The sequence below is a fragment of the Chrysochloris asiatica genome, unplaced genomic scaffold (assembly GCF_000296735.1).
Source record: "Chrysochloris asiatica unplaced genomic scaffold, ChrAsi1.0 scaffold00064, whole genome shotgun sequence".
Lineage (NCBI taxonomy): Eukaryota > Metazoa > Chordata > Mammalia > Afrosoricida > Chrysochloridae > Chrysochloris > Chrysochloris asiatica.
In genome coordinates this window covers 15,742,032-15,761,320 of record NW_006408582.1, presented here as the reverse complement: position 1 = coordinate 15,761,320, position 19,289 = coordinate 15,742,032, and the positions used below count along the sequence as shown (strand labels likewise).

At 48.0% G+C, this 19,289-nt stretch overlaps 1 protein-coding gene across 1 annotated transcript in view; it reads left to right on the top strand.

Annotated features, from left to right (window-relative positions):
* The window catches only part of BMP1 (bone morphogenetic protein 1), an 83,866-nt gene that overhangs the window by 60,953 nt on the left and 3,624 nt on the right, over positions 1 to 19,289 (top strand). Inside the window, exons 9-18 of the mRNA XM_006864400.1 lie at positions 3,488 to 3,590; positions 5,102 to 5,218; positions 5,483 to 5,628; positions 5,716 to 5,911; positions 6,771 to 6,896; positions 7,680 to 7,840; positions 8,096 to 8,276; positions 12,385 to 12,510; positions 17,450 to 17,577; positions 18,053 to 18,266. Of these exons, the coding sequence (XP_006864462.1) occupies positions 3,488 to 3,590; positions 5,102 to 5,218; positions 5,483 to 5,628; positions 5,716 to 5,911; positions 6,771 to 6,896; positions 7,680 to 7,840; positions 8,096 to 8,276; positions 12,385 to 12,510; positions 17,450 to 17,577; positions 18,053 to 18,266 (1,498 nt within the window). The remainder of the gene's footprint in view (positions 1 to 3,487; positions 3,591 to 5,101; positions 5,219 to 5,482; positions 5,629 to 5,715; positions 5,912 to 6,770; positions 6,897 to 7,679; positions 7,841 to 8,095; positions 8,277 to 12,384; positions 12,511 to 17,449; positions 17,578 to 18,052; positions 18,267 to 19,289) is intronic.

Here is a 19,289-nt window from a genome sequence, read left to right as displayed (position 1 = left end):
ATTTTTTAATTGGGTTATTTGTCTTTTTCTTGTAGAGGTGTTGTAATTTCCTGTATATTTTAGAAATGAGTCCCTTGTCTGATGTGTCATTGCAAAAGATTTTTCCCATTCTGTGGGTTCCCTTTTTACTCTTCTGGTGAAGTCTTTTGATGCACATAAGTGTTTAATTTTTCATATGTCCCAATCATCTATTTTGTCTACTTTTGTTTGTGTGGTTTTCAAAATGTTTTGTAGTCCATGTATTCCCATAATTAGTGCCCTCACATTTGTCCCTATTTTTTCATTGATGGCTTTCATAATTCTGGGATTCACATTTAGGTCTTTAATCTATATTGAGTTGGTTTTTGTATAAGGTGTGAGGTGAAGGTCTTGTTTCAATCTTTTGCATATCGTTTTCCAGTTCTACCAGCACCATCTGTTGAAGAGACTATCACCTCCCCATGCGATATATTTAGGTGTTTTGTCAAAAATCAGTTGGCTGTATGTAGATGAGTTAATTTCTGGATTCTCGATTTTGTTCCATTGGTCTATGTATCTTTCATTGTACCAGTTGCAAGCTGTTTTGACCACTGTAGCCGTGTAGTAAATTTTGAAGTCGGGGAGTGACAGGCCTCCAACCTTATTCTTATTCTTAAGCAGTGCTTAGCTTATCCTGGGTCTCTTTCCTTTCTGTATAAAGTTTGTAATTTTTTTTCCCATCTCTTTGAAGAATGTCGTTGGAATCTGGATTGGGATTGCATTATATGTGTAAATTGCTTTGATCAGTATTGATACTTTCACAATGTTAAGTCTTCCTATCCAGGAGCATGGTACATTCTTACATTTTTTAGGTCTCTTTTGGTTTCTTGTCATAGTGTTTTGTAGTTTTCTTTGTATAAGTCCTTTGTTTCTCTGGTTACATTTATTCCTAGATATTTCATCCTTTGTGTGGCTATTGTAAATGGTATTGCTTTCCTAATGTCCTTTTCAACGCTGTCATTTTTGGTATAGAGGAATCCCTATGTTGATCTTATATCCTGCTACTTTGCTGAATCTTTCAATGAGGTCTAGAAGCTTTTTTACTGAGTCTTTGGGGTTGCCTACGTATAGGATCATATCATCTTCAAATAGGGAGAATTTTACTTCTTCTTTGCCAATTTGGATGCCTTTAATTTCCCTGTCTTGCCATATAGCTCTTGCTAAGTCTTCCAGCACAATATTGAATAGGAGTGTTGACAAAGGGCATCCTTGTCTGGTTCCTGTTCGCAGAGGGAAGGCTTTCAGTTTCTCTCCATTGAGATTAATGTAGGCTGTTGGTTTTGTATATATGCTCTTAATTATGTTGAGGAATTTAATTATCAATACATCTTGATTGCATGTTTGATCCGTTTTAGACTACAGAAGTTGGTAGAGTTCCTCTTTGTTACCAGTAGTTATCAATACATCTTGATTGCATGTTTGATCAGTTTTAGACTGGAGAAGTTGATAGAGTTCTTCAGTCTCATTATCACTGGCATTAGTGGTTGGTGCATTAATTAGAACAGTTAACTGGCCTTCCTTAGGTGTATAGATATTATTATAGCATAGTGTCATACTTCAAGACAGATCTTGAAATGTTCTGTTTGATGATGAATGCTACACCTTTTCTATTTCTGCGTTCCATTTCATTTTGACAGCTTCCAGTTTTCCTAGATTCATATTTCGTATATTCCATGTTCCAATTATTAATGTAAGTTTGTAGCTATTTCTCCTCATTTTAGGTTGTGCTCCTTCAGCAAAATGAAGGTCCTGAAAGCTTCGCTCCATTCAGTGTCATCACAATCAATTCTGCTTTGAAAAGTCAATTCTTTCCCAGAGGCATTTTAAGCGCGTTCCCACCTTAGTGGCTCATCTTCAGGCACTATATCTGAAATATTCTGGTGCTACTCATAATATTTTCATCTTCCAACACTATATCTGACTATTTTCTTCTATTAATAAGGTTTTCAGTGGCTAAACATTCAGAAGTAGCCTGCCTGTCTTTCTTCCGAGTGTCTTAGTTTAGAAGCTCAGCTGAAACCTGTCCACCATGGGTGATCCTGCTAGTATTTAAAATACTAGTGGCATAGCTTCCAGAATCACACCAACACACAAGCCACCACAGTATGACACATTGACAGACAAGTGGTGGTCAGCACATGAGAAGGTTCAAAAAATAAATTAGCAGCCTTGTAGGTATTGATACATGTAAGTTGGGCTTTTACGAAAAATGTTTTTATTGTTATAACTACTAGAGTATTTTTATTAAAAAAATAAATAAATTTCTGCTAAACACTGCACCAAAATTTTATAAACAGTTGTTTTGGCACCACCCCTTCTGATGATTCCATTCGGTGTTATCTGAACTCCCAAACCCCCCACATTTCCTAGTTACACCACTGATGTGAGGTGCTTAGGACAACGCCTTGAACATATATGAAGTGTTATTTAAGGGTTGAGGAGCCCTGGTGGTGGTATAGGATAAGCACTGAACAACTGACTTTAAGGTTGGCAGTTCAAACCCACCAGCTGCTCCAAGGAAGAAAGATGAGGCTTTCTGCTGTTGTAAAGATTTACAGCAGCCTCGGAAACCCTTTACAGGGTAGCTATGAGTCAGAACCAACTCAATGGAAGTAGGGTTAGATGGTCTTGCCCCTGATTTGCACTCAAGGCAGCTGAGGTTCAGGAAGGTTGGGTGATTTGCACAAAGACTCATAGTAGGAAATGAAATATAACTCTGAAATTCAAACTTAAGTTCACGTGCCTGGAATCGGAGATTTTTTTCACTACGTGATCTCTTCATGCCTATGTTTTCTCCTTATAACTAAGTTGTAAGCTCCTTGAGGACAGGGACATATCTTAAAACCCTTCACAGTAAGGATTCCGGTCTGGTGCCCCCTCAGGAGCCAGCATTACCCCTGTGCAGAGTCAGCACTCAATAAACATCTGATGAGGATGACTCAGCCTTCCCCCCAGCCCCCCCACTTCTCATCTCTGGAGCCTTCATTCCCATTTCACATTTCAGACCCTTCATGCCACCCTGGACCCTCCCTATCACTGAGGAGACCTATTCACTTTCAAGATGCTATGGTTTATATTATTTGAATTGACTGCAAGCAAAGTTAGGTGTTTAACCCAAAGCAATGGCTCCTTACTAGGAGGATGTCAGCAAAATGGAGCCGCTGCTTTCATACATTTATGTTGGCCTGGTGTATCTCAGAAGGCTGACCTTTATTTGCAGGCATTTTATTTCAAAGGAGACTTTTTCTGACCTATTCCGCAGATTTATTTGGGGTCTGGGTGATGCCTCATAGGCATCTGGTTAGGAGTGACATTTCTGTGTCAGGAGAACCTTTTTAGAACCCCTTAACTATTACCCCTAGCAAACAGGCGGGTCGTCATGGGGCATGTAGGGGAAGATTGGTGGGACAGGGTGGGGTGGAGAGTGGTGTAACCCTCTTCCTTACCACCCTCACCTTACTTCCCCTAGATCATTCTAAACTTCACATCCATGGATCTGTATCGCAGCCGCCTGTGTTGGTACGACTATGTGGAGGTTCGAGATGGTTTCTGGAGAAAGGCACCCCTTCGAGGTAAACGGCGCTAATGCCCACCCTCCTGCCTTCTCCTTGGCTGAGTCCTTCTTAGAAGGACTCACACCACACTCTCTTCATCCTTCTCTAGGACCCAACTCCGTCACCAGCTAGCTGTGTGGCTTTGGCAAGTGCCCTCCTAATCCGGACCTCAGTGTCCTAGGTGTGGGCTTCCAGGTCTCCCCGGGAGGGTGGCTGTCCCATAGGGAGCGTGAGGGAGTCTCTGAGGAGGCAGACAGGCTGTGCTGCTTTGGGCCTTGGGGTATCCCATAGCTGTCCTGATACTCATCTGTGCAGTTTCAGCGTCGTCATGGGAGTGTGTCAGGCCATGGGGGCCTGCACAGTTGTAGAAAAACTGGTATTATGGCCAGAGGTCAGGGCTAGAAGCCCAAGCCTTTACCTGTTTTCAAGGTGCCAGGCTCAGAGATTTGACCTATTACTTATATGCCTGATATTGGTGGCCCATGGTTGTTTGCACAGAATACTTTGTCCCTGGTGGTACTGTGGTTAAAGTTCTTGACTGCTAACTAAAAGGTCATTGATCAGAACCTACCAACAGCTCTGTAGGAGAAAGATGTGGCAGTCTGCTTCCATAAAGAATTACAGCTTTAGAAATCCTGTGGGGACAGTTCTGCTCCACTTTATAAGTCACTATGAGTTGGGATCAGTTCCACAGCAGTGAGTTGGGTTTGGTGTGTGCTGAGGCTGGGGAAGAAATGAAGTAAATGGGCTAAAACCACAACACTGAAGGTGCTTTAAAGAACACAGAATTAGGGCAAAGGGAGTCAGGTGTTTCTTACGATATTACCCTCAGTCCTGAGAAGCGCTATGAATCAGCCTTCTCCAGTCTGGACAGAATCCTGAGTAACTCAGAACAGCTCATTCACATGAGAACCGTTGTCCCGCAGACTGTGCCTGAAGCAGGCTGATACATTCTTACTAACTCTCTCTCTCTCTTTTTTTTTTCTCAAATTTATGATTTTCAAATATTTTTAAACTAGTCACCCAGAGCAGCTTCATTACAACACTTTCTTCTGTAGACTGCTGTTTCTTTTTCATAACTTACATTCCTAGGTCAGTACCCTCTGTCCCTTGCTGAAAGTTGGGAAACTTCCTATCTATGAGGAACATACCAGTCATCCCTCATAGATTCTTGACTACAAACAATTCCACAGATCCACTTATGTTGGTTCTTGTTGACTTTTATTTCAAAGGAGACTTTTTCTGACCTACTCCCCAGATTTATTTGGGGTCTGGGTGATGCCTCACACCTCAAGAATGGTCTCTGGCTTTACAAAGGCAAAGATAACCTTAGGCAAATACGCTGTCAACCAGAGGAGTGCAGTCTTGGGAGTGTGTCAGGCAGTGGGTGCCTTCAGGGTTGTGGGAAACTGATGTGGCCACCCACAGAAGTGGGGTGGATGCCCCAGACCCCCAGGCCTGATTTAAAAAGGGGAGAGGGACTCATATCAAGGCTTTTACTTTCATGTTCCTCTATCCACACTGTGCAGGCCGGTACTGCGGGAGCAAGCTCCCGGAGCCAATTGTTTCCACCGACAGCCGCCTCTGGGTCGAATTCCGCAGCAGCAGCAATTGGGTTGGAAAGGGCTTCTTTGCTGTCTATGAAGGTAGGGTGGGGGAGTCAGATACAAGGCCTGTGGGTGTTTTAGATGGGATGGGCAAAGTCATGGAGAGCGTCAATAGGGGAATGAACAGAGAGGACAATGGGATTGGCCAAGACTGGGGGTGGGTACCAGGAAGCTGGTTGCAGGTGGGAAGTGCTAGAGATGACAGGGGAGCAGGGAAAGGGGCACTCGGGGCTCTCAAGCAGGGCAAAGCATTCTGACCAGCCCCCCTCCCCCCCTTTCTCACTTCACCCTATGTCCTCAAAGCCATCTGCGGGGGTGATGTGAAAAAGGACAACGGTCACATCCAGTCGCCCAATTACCCGGATGATTACCGGCCCAGCAAAGTCTGCATTTGGCGGATTCAAGTGTCTGAAAGCTTCCACGTGGGCCTCACATTCCAGTCCTTTGAGGTACCTCAGTGACCCTCTCACCTGACACTAGCCCTCCCGTTGACCCTTGGCAATTAGAGCTCATGCTGATGATCACCCTGCCCCCAGATTGAACGTCACGACAGCTGTGCCTACGACTACCTGGAAGTGCGTGATGGACACAGTGAGAGCAGCAGCCTCATTGGACGCTACTGTGGCTATGAGAAGCCCGATGACATCAAAAGCACATCCAGCCGTCTCTGGCTCAAGTTTGTCTCCGATGGATCCATTAATAAAGCTGGCTTCGCAGTCAACTTTTTCAAAGGTGCCTCCTTCCCTCCTCTGCCTACCCTTGTCCACCCCACAGCCAGTCTGTCTCCTTCATCCTCCTTTACTCACTCATTCAACACATAGATTCTGTGAGGGGCACCGATACAATTGATACCTGGGAGCTATCTTAAAGACCTTGTGGTCAAACTGGGCAGGAAAGATCAACTGAAAAGCTGGATAATTGTTTGACTAAAGGATATATTGGCATACGTCAAGTGCTCCATAGTGAATTAAGTAGCAATTCCGGAGTTGCCTACAAATCTGAGTTGGTGTAGAAGAAATGCCTATGTGGAATAAAGGCAGGCAGTGCTGCAGAGGTTCTGGGAGAAAGAGATGTAATGTGGCTTCCTTAGCTGTGTCCCCTTGGCGAGGTGTTCTCTCTGATCTCCCTTTCCTGAGCTGGGATGGAGATAGTAACTGTTCCTCCATCACAGTTGTGATGTAAGGATCAGAGCATAAATGAAAGAATAGTGCTTAGCCCAGGGTATGGCCCCTGATTGACTCTAGTAAATGGTTTCTGATGCAACGTCTCTCCACCTGTCTCCTCCTTCAGTTCACTACTGCCTTGCTGGAACTCTCACAAGTAGGAGCCCTTAAGGACCTGAGTAGGGTTCTGAGCAGCCATTGGTGGGCTGGGTGGGACTAGGCTAGAGCACAGAGGTCCAAGGTCTCAGAACCAAGAGAACAAGTGAGACTCACAACTGATTCCCCAACACACCCACACTGGAATGAGACGGGGTGGTCAAGGGAAGCCTGAGGAACCCTTGAGGGACTTGACCCTCAAGCAGAGGGAATGAAGAAGGGCCCACACCCTGGTCTGGTAGTTCCTGACCCCCTTTTCTTCCCTACGGCAGAGGTGGATGAGTGTTCTAGGCCCAACAGAGGAGGCTGTGAGCAGAGGTGCCTCAACACACTGGGCAGCTACAAGTGCAGTTGTGACCCCGGGTATGAGCTGGCCCCCGACAAGCGCCGTTGTGAGGGTGAGTGTCTCCCCCACACTGCCTCAGAATCCCTGCTCCCCACCTGACCCTTCAGCCAACTTTATTTTTATTCACTTGGACAGATGCCATCTTGGGAAAGCTCAAAGGATTCCTTAACACTTTTTTTTACAACTCATATTAAGAAATACATTTTATATTGTGATACACTCTGGTGTTTGTTTATTTCTTCAATCTCATTTTTTTTTTTTTTTAAATGCTGATCTTGGCCTGCTAATTGATTTCACCACCTACCAGTGGGTCATGATCCACAGTTTGAAAAGCACTGTTGGAGGACAGCTTCTTTCTAAGCAGGTTCCTCAGATGCCAGTGAAAAGCTCTTCCTGGCTCACCAACTCCAGCCTCAGCCTGAGCTTGTCTGTTTGGCCACCTCCTTACTGTCTTGTGTTACTGTCTTGGTACTCCCTCTCCCCTTCCTCCCACTCCCAACTGTCCACCAGCACTGCGTGCCTTGAGCCCCTTGCTTCTCCTCCTCTCTCTTAGCAAACGTCCTGGCTGATTCTCTGAGAGAAAATAGAAATGGCCACACATATAACTCCTCACACTCCCACCTCCCGGCTGGCCTCTGAAGACACCCACCCTTACACTGCCTCCTCCCCATCTGTCCTGGAGGAGCCAGATGCAGCCAGGGGCTGCTGGGAATCCACACATTCCTGTCTCCGTGATGCAGCCCAGCTCCTAGCTTTTCATGAGCTCTCATGTTTTATCCCCTTCCCTAGACCAGGGACCCTGGCAGATGATGCTACCTCCCTTGTCCCCCCTCAGCTGCCTGTGGAGGATTCCTCACCAAGCTCAACGGCTCCATCACCAGCCCAGGCTGGCCCAAGGAGTATCCCCCTAACAAAAACTGCATCTGGCAGTTGGTGGCCCCCACCCAGTACCGAATCTCCCTGCAGTTCGACTTCTTTGAGACTGAGGGCAATGACGTAAGTGCCCTCCCTGGAAGGTCTGAGGAAGAAATACACTAAGAGTGCTGAGGAGAAATTGCTCCCAATTCAAGGAAGCAGGGCAGGCTGAGCTGCAGGGATCCAGTGGGAGGGATGGTGAGGGGCAGGAGGGGCACCATTCTGAATTGCTAGATTTGGTAGAGTAGGTCATTACAGGACAGAGAGTTCACCCAGGGTGAGAGTGACCAGGAGAGGCTTCCTGGAGGAGACAGCCTGGCCCTGGGCTCCCTGCAGGTGTGCAAATACGACTTCGTGGAGGTGCGCAGCGGACTCACGGCAGACTCTAAGCTGCATGGCAAGTTCTGTGGCTCCGAGAAACCCGAGGTCATCACATCCCAGTATAACAACATGCGAGTGGAGTTCAAGTCCGACAACACCGTCTCCAAAAAGGGCTTCAAGGCCCACTTCTTCTCAGGTAACCCAGGACTCCCCAGAACCTAGCCCTTCCTCCACCAGAGGATGGGACACCCCCATCCTTCTCCTGCACTCCCCAGCTCTCCCTGCTGCCGGAGTCACAGGAGCTGTCCCTCTGCTCCCCCCTCACCCCACCCCACCCCCATCCCCACTAGGCTGTCCTGAACCAGCTTGCTTATCTGGCTGTTGGAATTCTATTATTCCTAAGGCCTTTGGGAGATATACTGGAGCTGGTTCTGGGGCTGGGAAGAACATGAGCACACAGAAATGCAGGGAGAGGGCATTCCAGGTGTCAGAAACCGTGCAGGTCAAGGCCTGAGGGAGTGCAGGCCCTGGGAACTAGGAGTTCAGTTTAGCCGGAGAGCACAGGGTGAACATAGAGGAGGAGGGTGTTTGGATTGACCTGTGTGGGGCAGATTATCTGGCAGCAACTGGACCTCTAATCAGACCCTACATAAGTCCACTGGGTTCAGCCAGTGGCCTTCAGAAAAGAGGAGTAGCCTCCCTTCCTTCCCTCCCTTCCTTCGATACCACAGCTTTCCACTCCCCCTGGTGGGGGATTCAGAGCTGTCAGCTGATTGAGACCCTGTCTTGTGTAAGGCTTGGGCTCTGGGCCCTTGGCCTCTTCTGGCTCTAGCATGGCCCCCAGCGGTTCCAGTAGACCTCTCCCTACTTTATGAATCCCTTAGTCCTTCAATTGGTAGTATGTCTGGGGCCCTGGGGCTGGGCTCTTAGGGGCTGGTGGTCTGCCAGAGACAATAAGGCCCTAGACACAGGCAGTGAATGCAGAACTCTATGGTGTAAGAGGGAGTGGAAGGCCACTGGGCTATAGAACAGCGAAGGATGCTTTTGTGGAGGAGTGGGCCAGAGATTCTCATCCTAACAAGGCTGGTAGGGCAGGTATGGTAGGGCAGGCAGCAAGTCAGTCACAGCTCTGAGACAGAGCTCCCCGCTACCACCCAACTCCCCATGCCCAGTCAGTGCTGCCTTCCCCTTCCATCCTTGCCCAGGCTCCTGCATCCTCGTGTCCCCATGTGGGCACCCTGCATCGCAGCCTGCCCCACTTGAATGCCATGCACGGCTCCCTGTGCACTGGTTCCCTGCTTGGTCATGCCAGCCACACTGCTCTGCTTAAGTGCCCCATTTTCCATCCATCCCACTGCCCCCTTCCCCACTGCTTGCTGACACCCTCCCCCTGCTATGCAGATCCCTCTCTTCCCTTTGCCCACCTGGGTCTCCTACAAGGTGCTCACCAGCGAGTTGAGGGGATGTAACACCTACTTGGGTGAACTCTGCCCCAGATAAACCATTACCTGCTTACTCTCTCTCTCTCATCTCTTCTCGCCCTTCTGTTCCTCTAGTCTAGGTGGGGGGGGTAGGGTATCAACACTCGAATCTGTCAGACCTAGAGCCTGGAGTTCTCCACCCAAGGCATATTGTCCTGCTCAGGCATGATGCTGTGTCCACTCCCCCTCAGCCCTGGACAGAGACGTGCACATATGCACATACATGTGCACACTCACACGCACATGTACACACTCCCCATGGCACGAGAAGCCTGCAGAAAAGCCTCACCAGTGGGCATCAAGGTGCAGCCCTCAGGGCATGGGGCATCTGACTCTGGCCCCCTAGGAGGGGGCCCTTTGGACTTTTGGGACACCCATCCAGGAGATCCTAAACCAAGAAGGAGAAGAACGAGACTGGAAGATCTTCATTCTGAGCTCTGCCAGCTTCCGGGGCATTTGGGCACTGTAGGGTGAGTGCCATCCCCTTGTCTGGGCCCGTCTCCCCCTGCTCCTACCACTCCTGCAATCTGCTCCCCTGGCTCAGAGGTGAGGCTGCCCACCCTCACCTCCCGCCTGTGCCAGAGCCCCAGCTCCTGGTGCTAAAAATTTTAGCAGGCCTTCCTGCAGGACTCGCTTTCTCTCACTCACTCATTCAGTCATTCCTTTACCCTTCATTTATTCATTCAGCAAGTATTTCTTGTGCACTTGTTACATATCAGACACTAGGCATTTGGGATGCAACTATGAAGAAGGCATGAGATCAGAGTGTGTCAGGGAAAGCTTTGCTGAGTCCCTGATCTGGACCCTGCAAGTTCCCAGCGGTCAACCTCTTTGGACACCCCTGGAATGGAGTTCACCGGTGATTCCCTCAGTGAATCCTCAGGACAAGTCCTAGGATGCCCCTTCACCACCACACTTCCTGCAGGGCCAGTGCAGGGTCAGGGTACCCCTTGACACTCTAGCTGAGCAAGAAGCTCTTGGGAAGGGACTTGGGGACTCCACCTCTTAGCCTTGGGTTCCCGTGGGCCCTGAGGGGTCTGGCCCAGCTGAGAATGGAGAAGTAAAACATTTTGGAGCCAATGTTCCAGCCCTCAGGCGCCACTCTTGATTAAGAGCAGAGGAAAGGCCCTTACCACAGACGCCACCTGGCCATTTGAAAGTCAGTAGGTGTCTTTCTACCTCATGGTTCATCTCTGGAATTCTGGGTGTCCATTTGGATCAACATACCTTCCCTGAACGCCTGCCCACATGCCAAGTACACTGTCCCCCAAATGACCACAGACCTGAGACTGTGTCAGTGTGACAGACCCGTATTGTGACCATGTGTATTTGTGTGGGTCAGTGCACAAGTTTGTGTAGTTATGTGTGTGTTTCCAGGTGGGTCAACTGGAGTGTGTGAGTACGCCTGGATCTAGAAATCTGGTCATGAATTTGTGTGTGTCTGTGTGTCTCTGTCTTTGTGTATGTTTGCTGACACATATATGTGGGAGTGTGTAATGTGTGTCTCTTGTATGCCTCTGGACACATTGTAGATTTGATGATGTCTCTGTGTCTTCACATGTGTTCGTGTGTTTGTATCTGTGTGCCTGCCAGTGCATTGGTGTGTATATATGTGTGCTGTCTATCTCTGTGTAGCTGTATGTGCACATGTGTGTATGTTTCCATGTTTGGAGCATCCGTGAATGGGGCTGTGGGAGGTCTATCTGTGGTGGTGGTGTGTGAGTGTGTGTTTGTGTAACGTACTTTACGGATGCAGCAAACTGAAAGAGTCAGAGCAGAGTTCCCACAAGCGTCCCCCTTACCAAGGAATCATTTCCCTCCATGCTCAGGGTGTGGGCCTTGGTGGGCCTGGCCCTCCAGAACTTCGCCATGCCACAGGTTCACCTGCCCTTGTTGCTGTCCCTTTTCCCACTGCTACCCCTCCATGGCCTGGCTGCATGGGACATGCTGCCCTGCATGCGTATTCTCGCTGCCCCCTGCCCTACCCCGTGGATCCATACCCCCCACCCCCTGGCAGAGGCCCAGATGTGGTTTTTCACTGCTCTCCCTCCCTGGCCCCTGCTCTCCACCCCTTGGTCTCTTTTCTCCTTCTCTCTCTCTCGTTTCAGAAAAGAGGCCAGCTCTGCAGCCCCCTCGGGGACGCCCCCACCAGCTCAAATTCCGAGTGCAGAAAAGAAACCGGACCCCCCAATGAGGCCTGCCAGGCCTCCTGGACCGTTTGTTACTCAGGAACCTCACCTCGGATGGAATGGGATGGGGACTTCTGTGCCCACACTCCCCTCCACCTCCGCTCTGCCATTCCGGCCTTTTTCTTGGCCGGACAGAACTGGTGCTTTCCTCTCCTCCCCTGTCCCCCCTCATGTGGACAGGGGAGCTTCCCCATCCCACCCCTCCCATTTTGATGGCGTCTGTGACATTTCCTGTTGTGAAGTAAAAGAGGGACCCCTGCGTCCTACTCCTTTCTCTTGCAGTCTGCTTGTCCGTGTGTCTATTTTTCCACTTGTCCATCTGTCCAGTAAGCAGGTAATGGTAGAGGGTTCCCATGCTGGTCAGCTCTGGACTCCTGGCCCTTCCTCCACCCACTTCTACTCTCTCTCCCCACAGTGGGGATTCAGGAACCTCCCGCCAGCCTCCACTTAGCTGGTTCTGCTTGATGCACTGCCCCAGGCCCCACCAACTTGACCTCCCATAGCCCACCCAGCCAGTCAGCTGTACCTTTCTCCTGGTGGGAGGAAGTCCAGCCAGTTCGCTCCTTTCCCCTAAGGTGTCCCAGACCTCTGTCCTGCACAAACACAAGGTCTGCCCTTATTTGCCCTGCTACAGACAAGGACGAGTGCTCCAAGGATAATGGCGGCTGCCAGCAAGACTGTGTCAACACGTTCGGCAGCTACGAGTGTCAGTGTCGCAGCGGCTTCGTTCTTCATGACAACAAACACGACTGCAAGGAAGGTAAGGGCTGTACAAAGACCAGCAATCGCAATGCCAATGGCAGTGGGGGCATCTGGACTTGTAGGCCATGAGGTCAGAGAAGATCTATCTCCATGAGCCTCAGAATAGATTCTTGGTGCTGAGTACTGTTTAGCCTCCCATCTGGTGCGCAGGTCCATCCCCTCCCCTCCAAAATATCAGTCACACACACTACAGTCTGAATATGTCCACAGCTCACTGCTGGCTCAAGGCAACCTCTTCCATTTTTAGGTACTTCTAGTAGTTGATGTTGTTGTTGTTAAGTGTCATCAAGTCAGTTCCGACCCTGTATAGAGTTTCCAAGGAGCGGCTGGTGAGCTTGAACTGCCAACCTTGCAGTTCAAACCGACTTTGAAGTCCAACACATTAACTCAGTGCCACACCAAGACTCCTGGTTGTTGTTGTTAAGTGCCTTTGAGTCAGTTCTGACTCATAGTGACCCTGTATAGGGTTTCTAAGGAGTGGCTGGTGGGTTTGAACCACTGACCTTGTGGTTAACAGTCTAGTGCTTATCCTCCAGCACCACACCAGGAGTCCTCTGGTAGTTAGTACTTCTCAAAAAGTACATCCAAATCCTTCCCTTTGTTTTTATATTTTACTTTTTGATTGTGAATCAGGTGACATTTTAAAGAGCAAACCAGTTTTCCATTTTACAGTTCATTCATATTATATTTCATGTCATTGATTGCAATCCCCCCCAGTGTGACATCACTTAACCCACTTCCTCCTGGTGTTTCCCATTTCCATTCCTCCTTCTTTCCTAACCCTTCCTGCCTTCTGAACTTTGTCCTCAGGCAAATACTGCCCCTTGGGTCTCAAATGGTTGATTAGCCTAAGGAGTTGGCACCTCCCTACATTTATCATAGACCTGTCTATTGTTCCATTGCAAATGGAGTTACAGGGGTGAGTTCATCTCCAGATCTGAAAAGTGATTAAGGGCCGTAGGCTCAGGGGTTCCATCGGTCTCTATTTGACCAGTGTAAGTCTGATCTTTTTGATGACTTTGCATTTTGTTCCAATTTTTTTGTACCAATGTATCCAGGACCTTCTACTGTGATGCCTTTCAGAGCTGGATACCAGCTAGTTCTGGCCTCAGGGTCAAGATGGCTGATCACATGGTCCATTAGTCCATTGGACTGATTGTTTCCATAGGTTTTTCCCCTGGTTTTCCTCACTCTTTGCTCTGGATGGGGAAAGACCAATAGTTGTACCTTTGAGGGCTGCTCATAAGCTTTTAAAATTCCCAGTCTGGTAGCGTAGTGGTTACGAATCGGGCTGCGAACCTTAAGGTCAGCGGTTCGAAACTACCAGCCGCTCCGCGGGAGAAAGATGAGGCTTTCTACTCCCGTAAAGATTTACACCCTCGGAAACCCTGTACAGGGTCGCTATGGGTCGGACCCGACTCGATGGCACTTAACAACAACAACAACAACACTCACTAAAGTAGGATTTCAAACATTGTCTTTGTGGATTGTGTTATATCCATTGACCTTGGTGTTGTCTCCAGAGACTGTGGTTCTGAGGCCCCCTTTCCCAGAGACTCGTTTCCTCAAGGTGTTGGGTTATGGCTTAAAAATTTTCATAACTTTACCTGTATGTTCTCTGTTTATGGGTATATTTGCAGCACAAGTAAATACATATATAGAAATATTCTCTGTCAAACCTATATATATTTGTGTGTATATATTCATAAGTATACTCCCATTCTCCTTCCCATACCTGTTCAACTTGCATGTCTATATATTCATCTACTTGTAAATTATTGTTACTGCAGGATTGTATATATAATAGTATTTATCTCTCTTGCCTTTAATCTTATACTCTTGTCTTTCTTTGCTTTCATCATTTTTTTTACTGACCTACTTATTATATATTCCCCTTTCACCAAGTTAATATACTCTCTAGTAAGGAGCTCTGGTAGTGTAATGGTTACGAGTAGGGCTGCTAACCTAAAGGCTAGCAGTTCAAAACTACCAGCCATTCCACAGAAGAAATATGAGGCTTTCTGTTCCCATAAAGATTTACAGCCTCAGAAACCCTACACATGGTTGCTATGAGTCGAACCGACTCCACGGCACGTTACCACCACCACCACCACACCCTCTAGTTAGTGAGAATCTTTCTCTGTAATGTCTTCCCACTAGCAGAGAGGCAAGATAAGATAGTGGTTAAGAACATAGACTCTGGATTGCCTAGCCCAGCTCTGCCACTTAACATAGCCGAGCTATGTGCCCTCAAGTGACTTACTTACCCTCTCTGTGCCTTATGAAAATGTAGATAATAACAGTACCTACCTACCTCAGAGAGTAGATGGGCTCATATAGTGAGCATGAACATTAACTGGTCATACTTCTGCCCCCTGAAGATACCTTGAACAGAGCCACTGTTTTTGTGACACTGAAGCCCCCTGCAGATATTTGGAAACAATTCTTATATCATCATCCATGTCATCTGGTACTTCTCTGGAATGATACACCATAGGCCTGCTTGAAGTCATTAGTTCCAATGTGACCCCTAGCTTGCTAGAGACATACAATCCCAGCAGCACAACACAAGGGCAAGTGCACAGGCTTTGACTCTTGCCTCTGCTTCTTAATGTCTATGTGACTTTGGGCAGTCAGTCACTCATCCTCTGAGTTATAAATGATATAAACGGTACCTCCTTTGGTGGATACTGAGATTTACAGATACTGCTTTGAACATTTAGCACAGTCCCTGGCAAATGACTCTTTTTTCCCATTATAAGATGAACAGTCAATGTATAAAGAAATGGCTGATCGCAGAACTGAAGCACTCAACAGTGAGCCAATGGACAGTTAAGGACTTCCCGTCCCATTCCTTCAGGCTTCCCGAATATGGAGTTCCTGACTCAACAGAGCTCTCCAATCTTTTAGCTAGAGGGAATCTTATTCTGATATTGTCTGAATTTCATTCTTCCTCTGTTCTCTTTATGGGAGAAAAATAGGATTTTGATCAATCAAGTAGCATCATGAACTAGATAGTCAGGGGTTTAAACTTTTAGGGAAGATGACCTGTTCATAATTTTGATTCATTTTAGAAGTATTCAGGGTTCCTTATGCAAGTGACAGACCAATTGCAAATCCATCAGTATTTCCCAAAGCCCTCCTGAGGGCCCAGCACTGTACAGAGTTCCGTAGGGAATCCAAGAGCGGTCCATCTGCTCCAAAGGAAATTTCAGCCTACCTGGGGAGAGAAGAGAGTGGAAGAGTAGTGTACAAGTGATGAGAGCAGGTGTGGAGATGTAGGTGATGGCAACAGCTCACAGCTCAAGTGGGGATACTGGGGCTTGACCTGCTTCTACTAGGGACCTACTGGGTGGACTTAATCAAGACTCCTTTCTTAGGTGATATGCCTTTACCATTAATTCTGTGAGCCTTTGGCTTTAGGCACATAGGTGCAGCCTGCATCCCACTCATTCCTTTTTCCTACCTTGGCCCAACAGTACACTGGCAGCCCATTTTCCCTCAGAGGCCTTGTCAGATTGATTAATAATGAATAATGAGCATCTGCTTAGAAATTTGATAGACCATGCTTTTCAGAGGCAGAAGCCAGATTACAGTAGATTAAGGCGCCACCAGTAGTGACAACATAGGATTAGCAACTTTTCTTAAAACTTAGTTGAGAAGACATGGGGAGAGAGTAGATGGTCTCTAGAGGAGAGTTAGGGTTGTGAGAGTTATTTTAGAATTGGCTGACAGAACTGATAGAGTAAGGATGGTGGTGAATAGTTTGTGGTAGGAGGACCCTCAGCTTACAGACAGCAAAAGACTTCAACCCACAGAAGAGAAATTCACCCTTGACAGAAAGGAGGAACACCTTCTCCTCTGAATCCAAAGGAAAGGAGAGAAGGTGGAGACAGGTAAGTTGTGTTTACAGATAGGAGGCGGGAAGTGAAAGTAGTGAATGCCTGATGACCCCGACTCTCTCAGAGAGATAGGAGGGGAGGTTGGGAATGACAGGTTGGGAATTGAGCCAATAACTTGAGATGAGTACTGAAGATTTGTAACAGTAGCTGAGGTATGGAGCAATAGAGCTCGCTAAGGGAAAATCCAGAGTATCAAGGTGGTTTGGGGACCAGCTGAGGTTGGAAAACACACATGGGATTTTCTAAGATGGTGCAGTAGAAATACAGAGATGCAGGACCCTTGAAGATGTCGATGAGTAGGGTGTTAGGTCTCACTGCATAAGATGTGTAGTAAGTGATGGAAGAGGCTATATTGGGAGAAAATGGAAAAATTCAAGACCATGGAGAGCTCTCTAAAGCTGAATGACTGTTGTAGGAAAAGTGGGAACCTGTGCCCACTACAGAACAGGAGGTGACCACAAAAAGAGCAATGCATTTATACCATTGAGAAATCTTAGATGATGGTAAAGCCTCAATGAGGTCATGAGCACGAGTATCTCAAGAAGGAGATAAGAACTGAGAAGGTCAAAGAACTGGAGGCCAGTGTGTTGGAAGGACCATCACATGTTTGTTGACATCACCTAAGATGACGACCAAGGTGGAGAGAACTGAGTCAGGTGCCAAAGTCTTCTGTGAATGGGAGACATAGCGGGAGGTCAGTAGATGACAACACCAAGGAGAGGCAGAGGTGGTACAGCCTCAAAGGTGGGCAGAGGTGGGCTTCAAAGGTCCAGGGCGCAGCTTCCCTAGGCCTCGGGCATCTGTGCTGCAGCAAGGGGGTAGCTATGGCTTCTTTAAAAATCAGCCATCTAGGTTTTCCTCAGGATGGGTAACAGAATGAGAAGTCATGTAAACTTTCAATCTAGTAGTTAAGTGGGGGTAAGATAAAAAAAAGAAGTGGAAAGGACCAAATGGAAGGGTCTTTCTTCTAGGGGACATGGGAGCATTGAGGTCCCTGCTGATTCCCTCCCACTCACCCCCCTCCCCACCCCACAGCTGGCTGTGACCACAAGGTAACCTCCACCACTGGCACCATCACCAGCCCAAACTGGCCTGACAAATATCCCAGCAAGAAGGAGTGCACCTGGGCCATCTCTAGCACCCCTGGGCACCGGGTCAAGCTGGTAAGGTGCCCACACCATGCCTCTACAGCACATCTGCTCCCTCCATACAGTCCAACCACCACCTATGTCTCCATCTCCAAAATCCCAAATGAATCAGAGGCTCTCCTCAGAGCAATGCAGGCTGCAAACCTGGCGACATGGCTGAACCCATACGCTGCCATCCCTGTGTTGTTGGTGTTAAGTGCCATCGAGTCGGTTCCAACTCAAAGCAGCCTGGTATAGGGTTTCCAAGGAACAGCTGGTGAGTTTGAACTGCTGCCGTTGTGGTTAGCAGTCCAGTGCTTATCCTACAGCTCCACACCAGATCTCCACCATTTCTGTGAGAACCCCCAAATCCGATATCCACTGAGGCCACCATTCCCAGGAGAATATAGGGGTGTATCTGCTATTGCTGCATTCCTGGGGCCTCCCGCTCCCTACCCCAGCCAGCCTCCCAACCACATCCCTAATCTGCACTGCTCCTCACACCTTGCAGACCTTCACGGAGATGGACATTGAGTCCCAGCCTGAGTGTGCCTATGACCACCTGGAGGTGTATGATGGGCGTGACGCCAAAGCTCCCGTCCTAGCCCGACTCTGTGGAAGCAAGAAGCCAGAGCCCGTCCTGGCCACGGGCAACCGCATGTTCCTGAGATTCTTTTCTGACAACTCCGTCCAGAGGAAGGGCTTCCAAGCATCCCACTCCACAGGTGAGGCCTGCCTCAGGCCAAGGTGCTGGGCAGCTGGACCCTCAAGTCATATGTTCTGGAGATATCTGCTGATCCTTGACTCAAAGCTAAGGCCTGGGCTAGAGGTGGGGGTTTACAAAGAGTTAGTGTAAAGCATAGACAGACCATGCCTTGTAGCCTGGTGGAAAGAGAATGATGGATGAGGGAACAAGACAATGTGTTGTGAAGGCCATGCCAGGCCAGGGGAGCAGAGAGTAAGCATTAGAGGGTGGAGGAGTGGAGGTCGTGATTAGGGAGTGAGATGACAGGGAATAGGGTACCCAGAAACAACGGAGGTGTGACTTATTGGTCCAGACCTCTTTCTTTCATGAATCTCCCAAAGCTTCCAAGGGTAAGACGCTTGACAATAGAGGAAAGCACCCACATTCCAACCCCAAAGATACACTGATTGATCCAACAAATATTTATTAATGCATAGTGTACATGAGGCAGTGTTCTGAGTATGGATCAAAGAAATGAACAAAGCGTTTGAAGACTCCTGCCTTAGAGGAACTTACTCTGCATTCCTGTGTTCATTTATTCAACCACCATTCATGGAGTTCTCTTGTACTATGCAAGAAGACTCAGAGACACATGGTGATGAAGCAGGTATGGAACCTTCCACCTGGTAGCGTAGTGGTTACGAATCAGACTGCAAACCTTAAGGTCAGCGGTTCGAAACTACCAGCCGCTCCGCGGAAGAAAGATGAAGCTTTCTACTCCCGTAAAGATTTACACCCTTGGAAACCCTGTACAGGGTCGCTATGGGTCGGAACCGCTTCGACAGCACTTAACAACAACAACAATACCCCTGTTTCCCAGGAACTCATTGTAAGCTAAAACATGCAGAGATAATTACAGCTTGAGACAAAACATGGTAAGGGCAATTTAAAAGGCTCCAGGAGCCAACAATTCAGGTGTGAGTTGGCAGGGTCATTCCAGACTGGGGCAGGGAGGGAAGCTGCAAAACCACAGTTTCAGGGCAACTTACGGTGTATGCAAGTG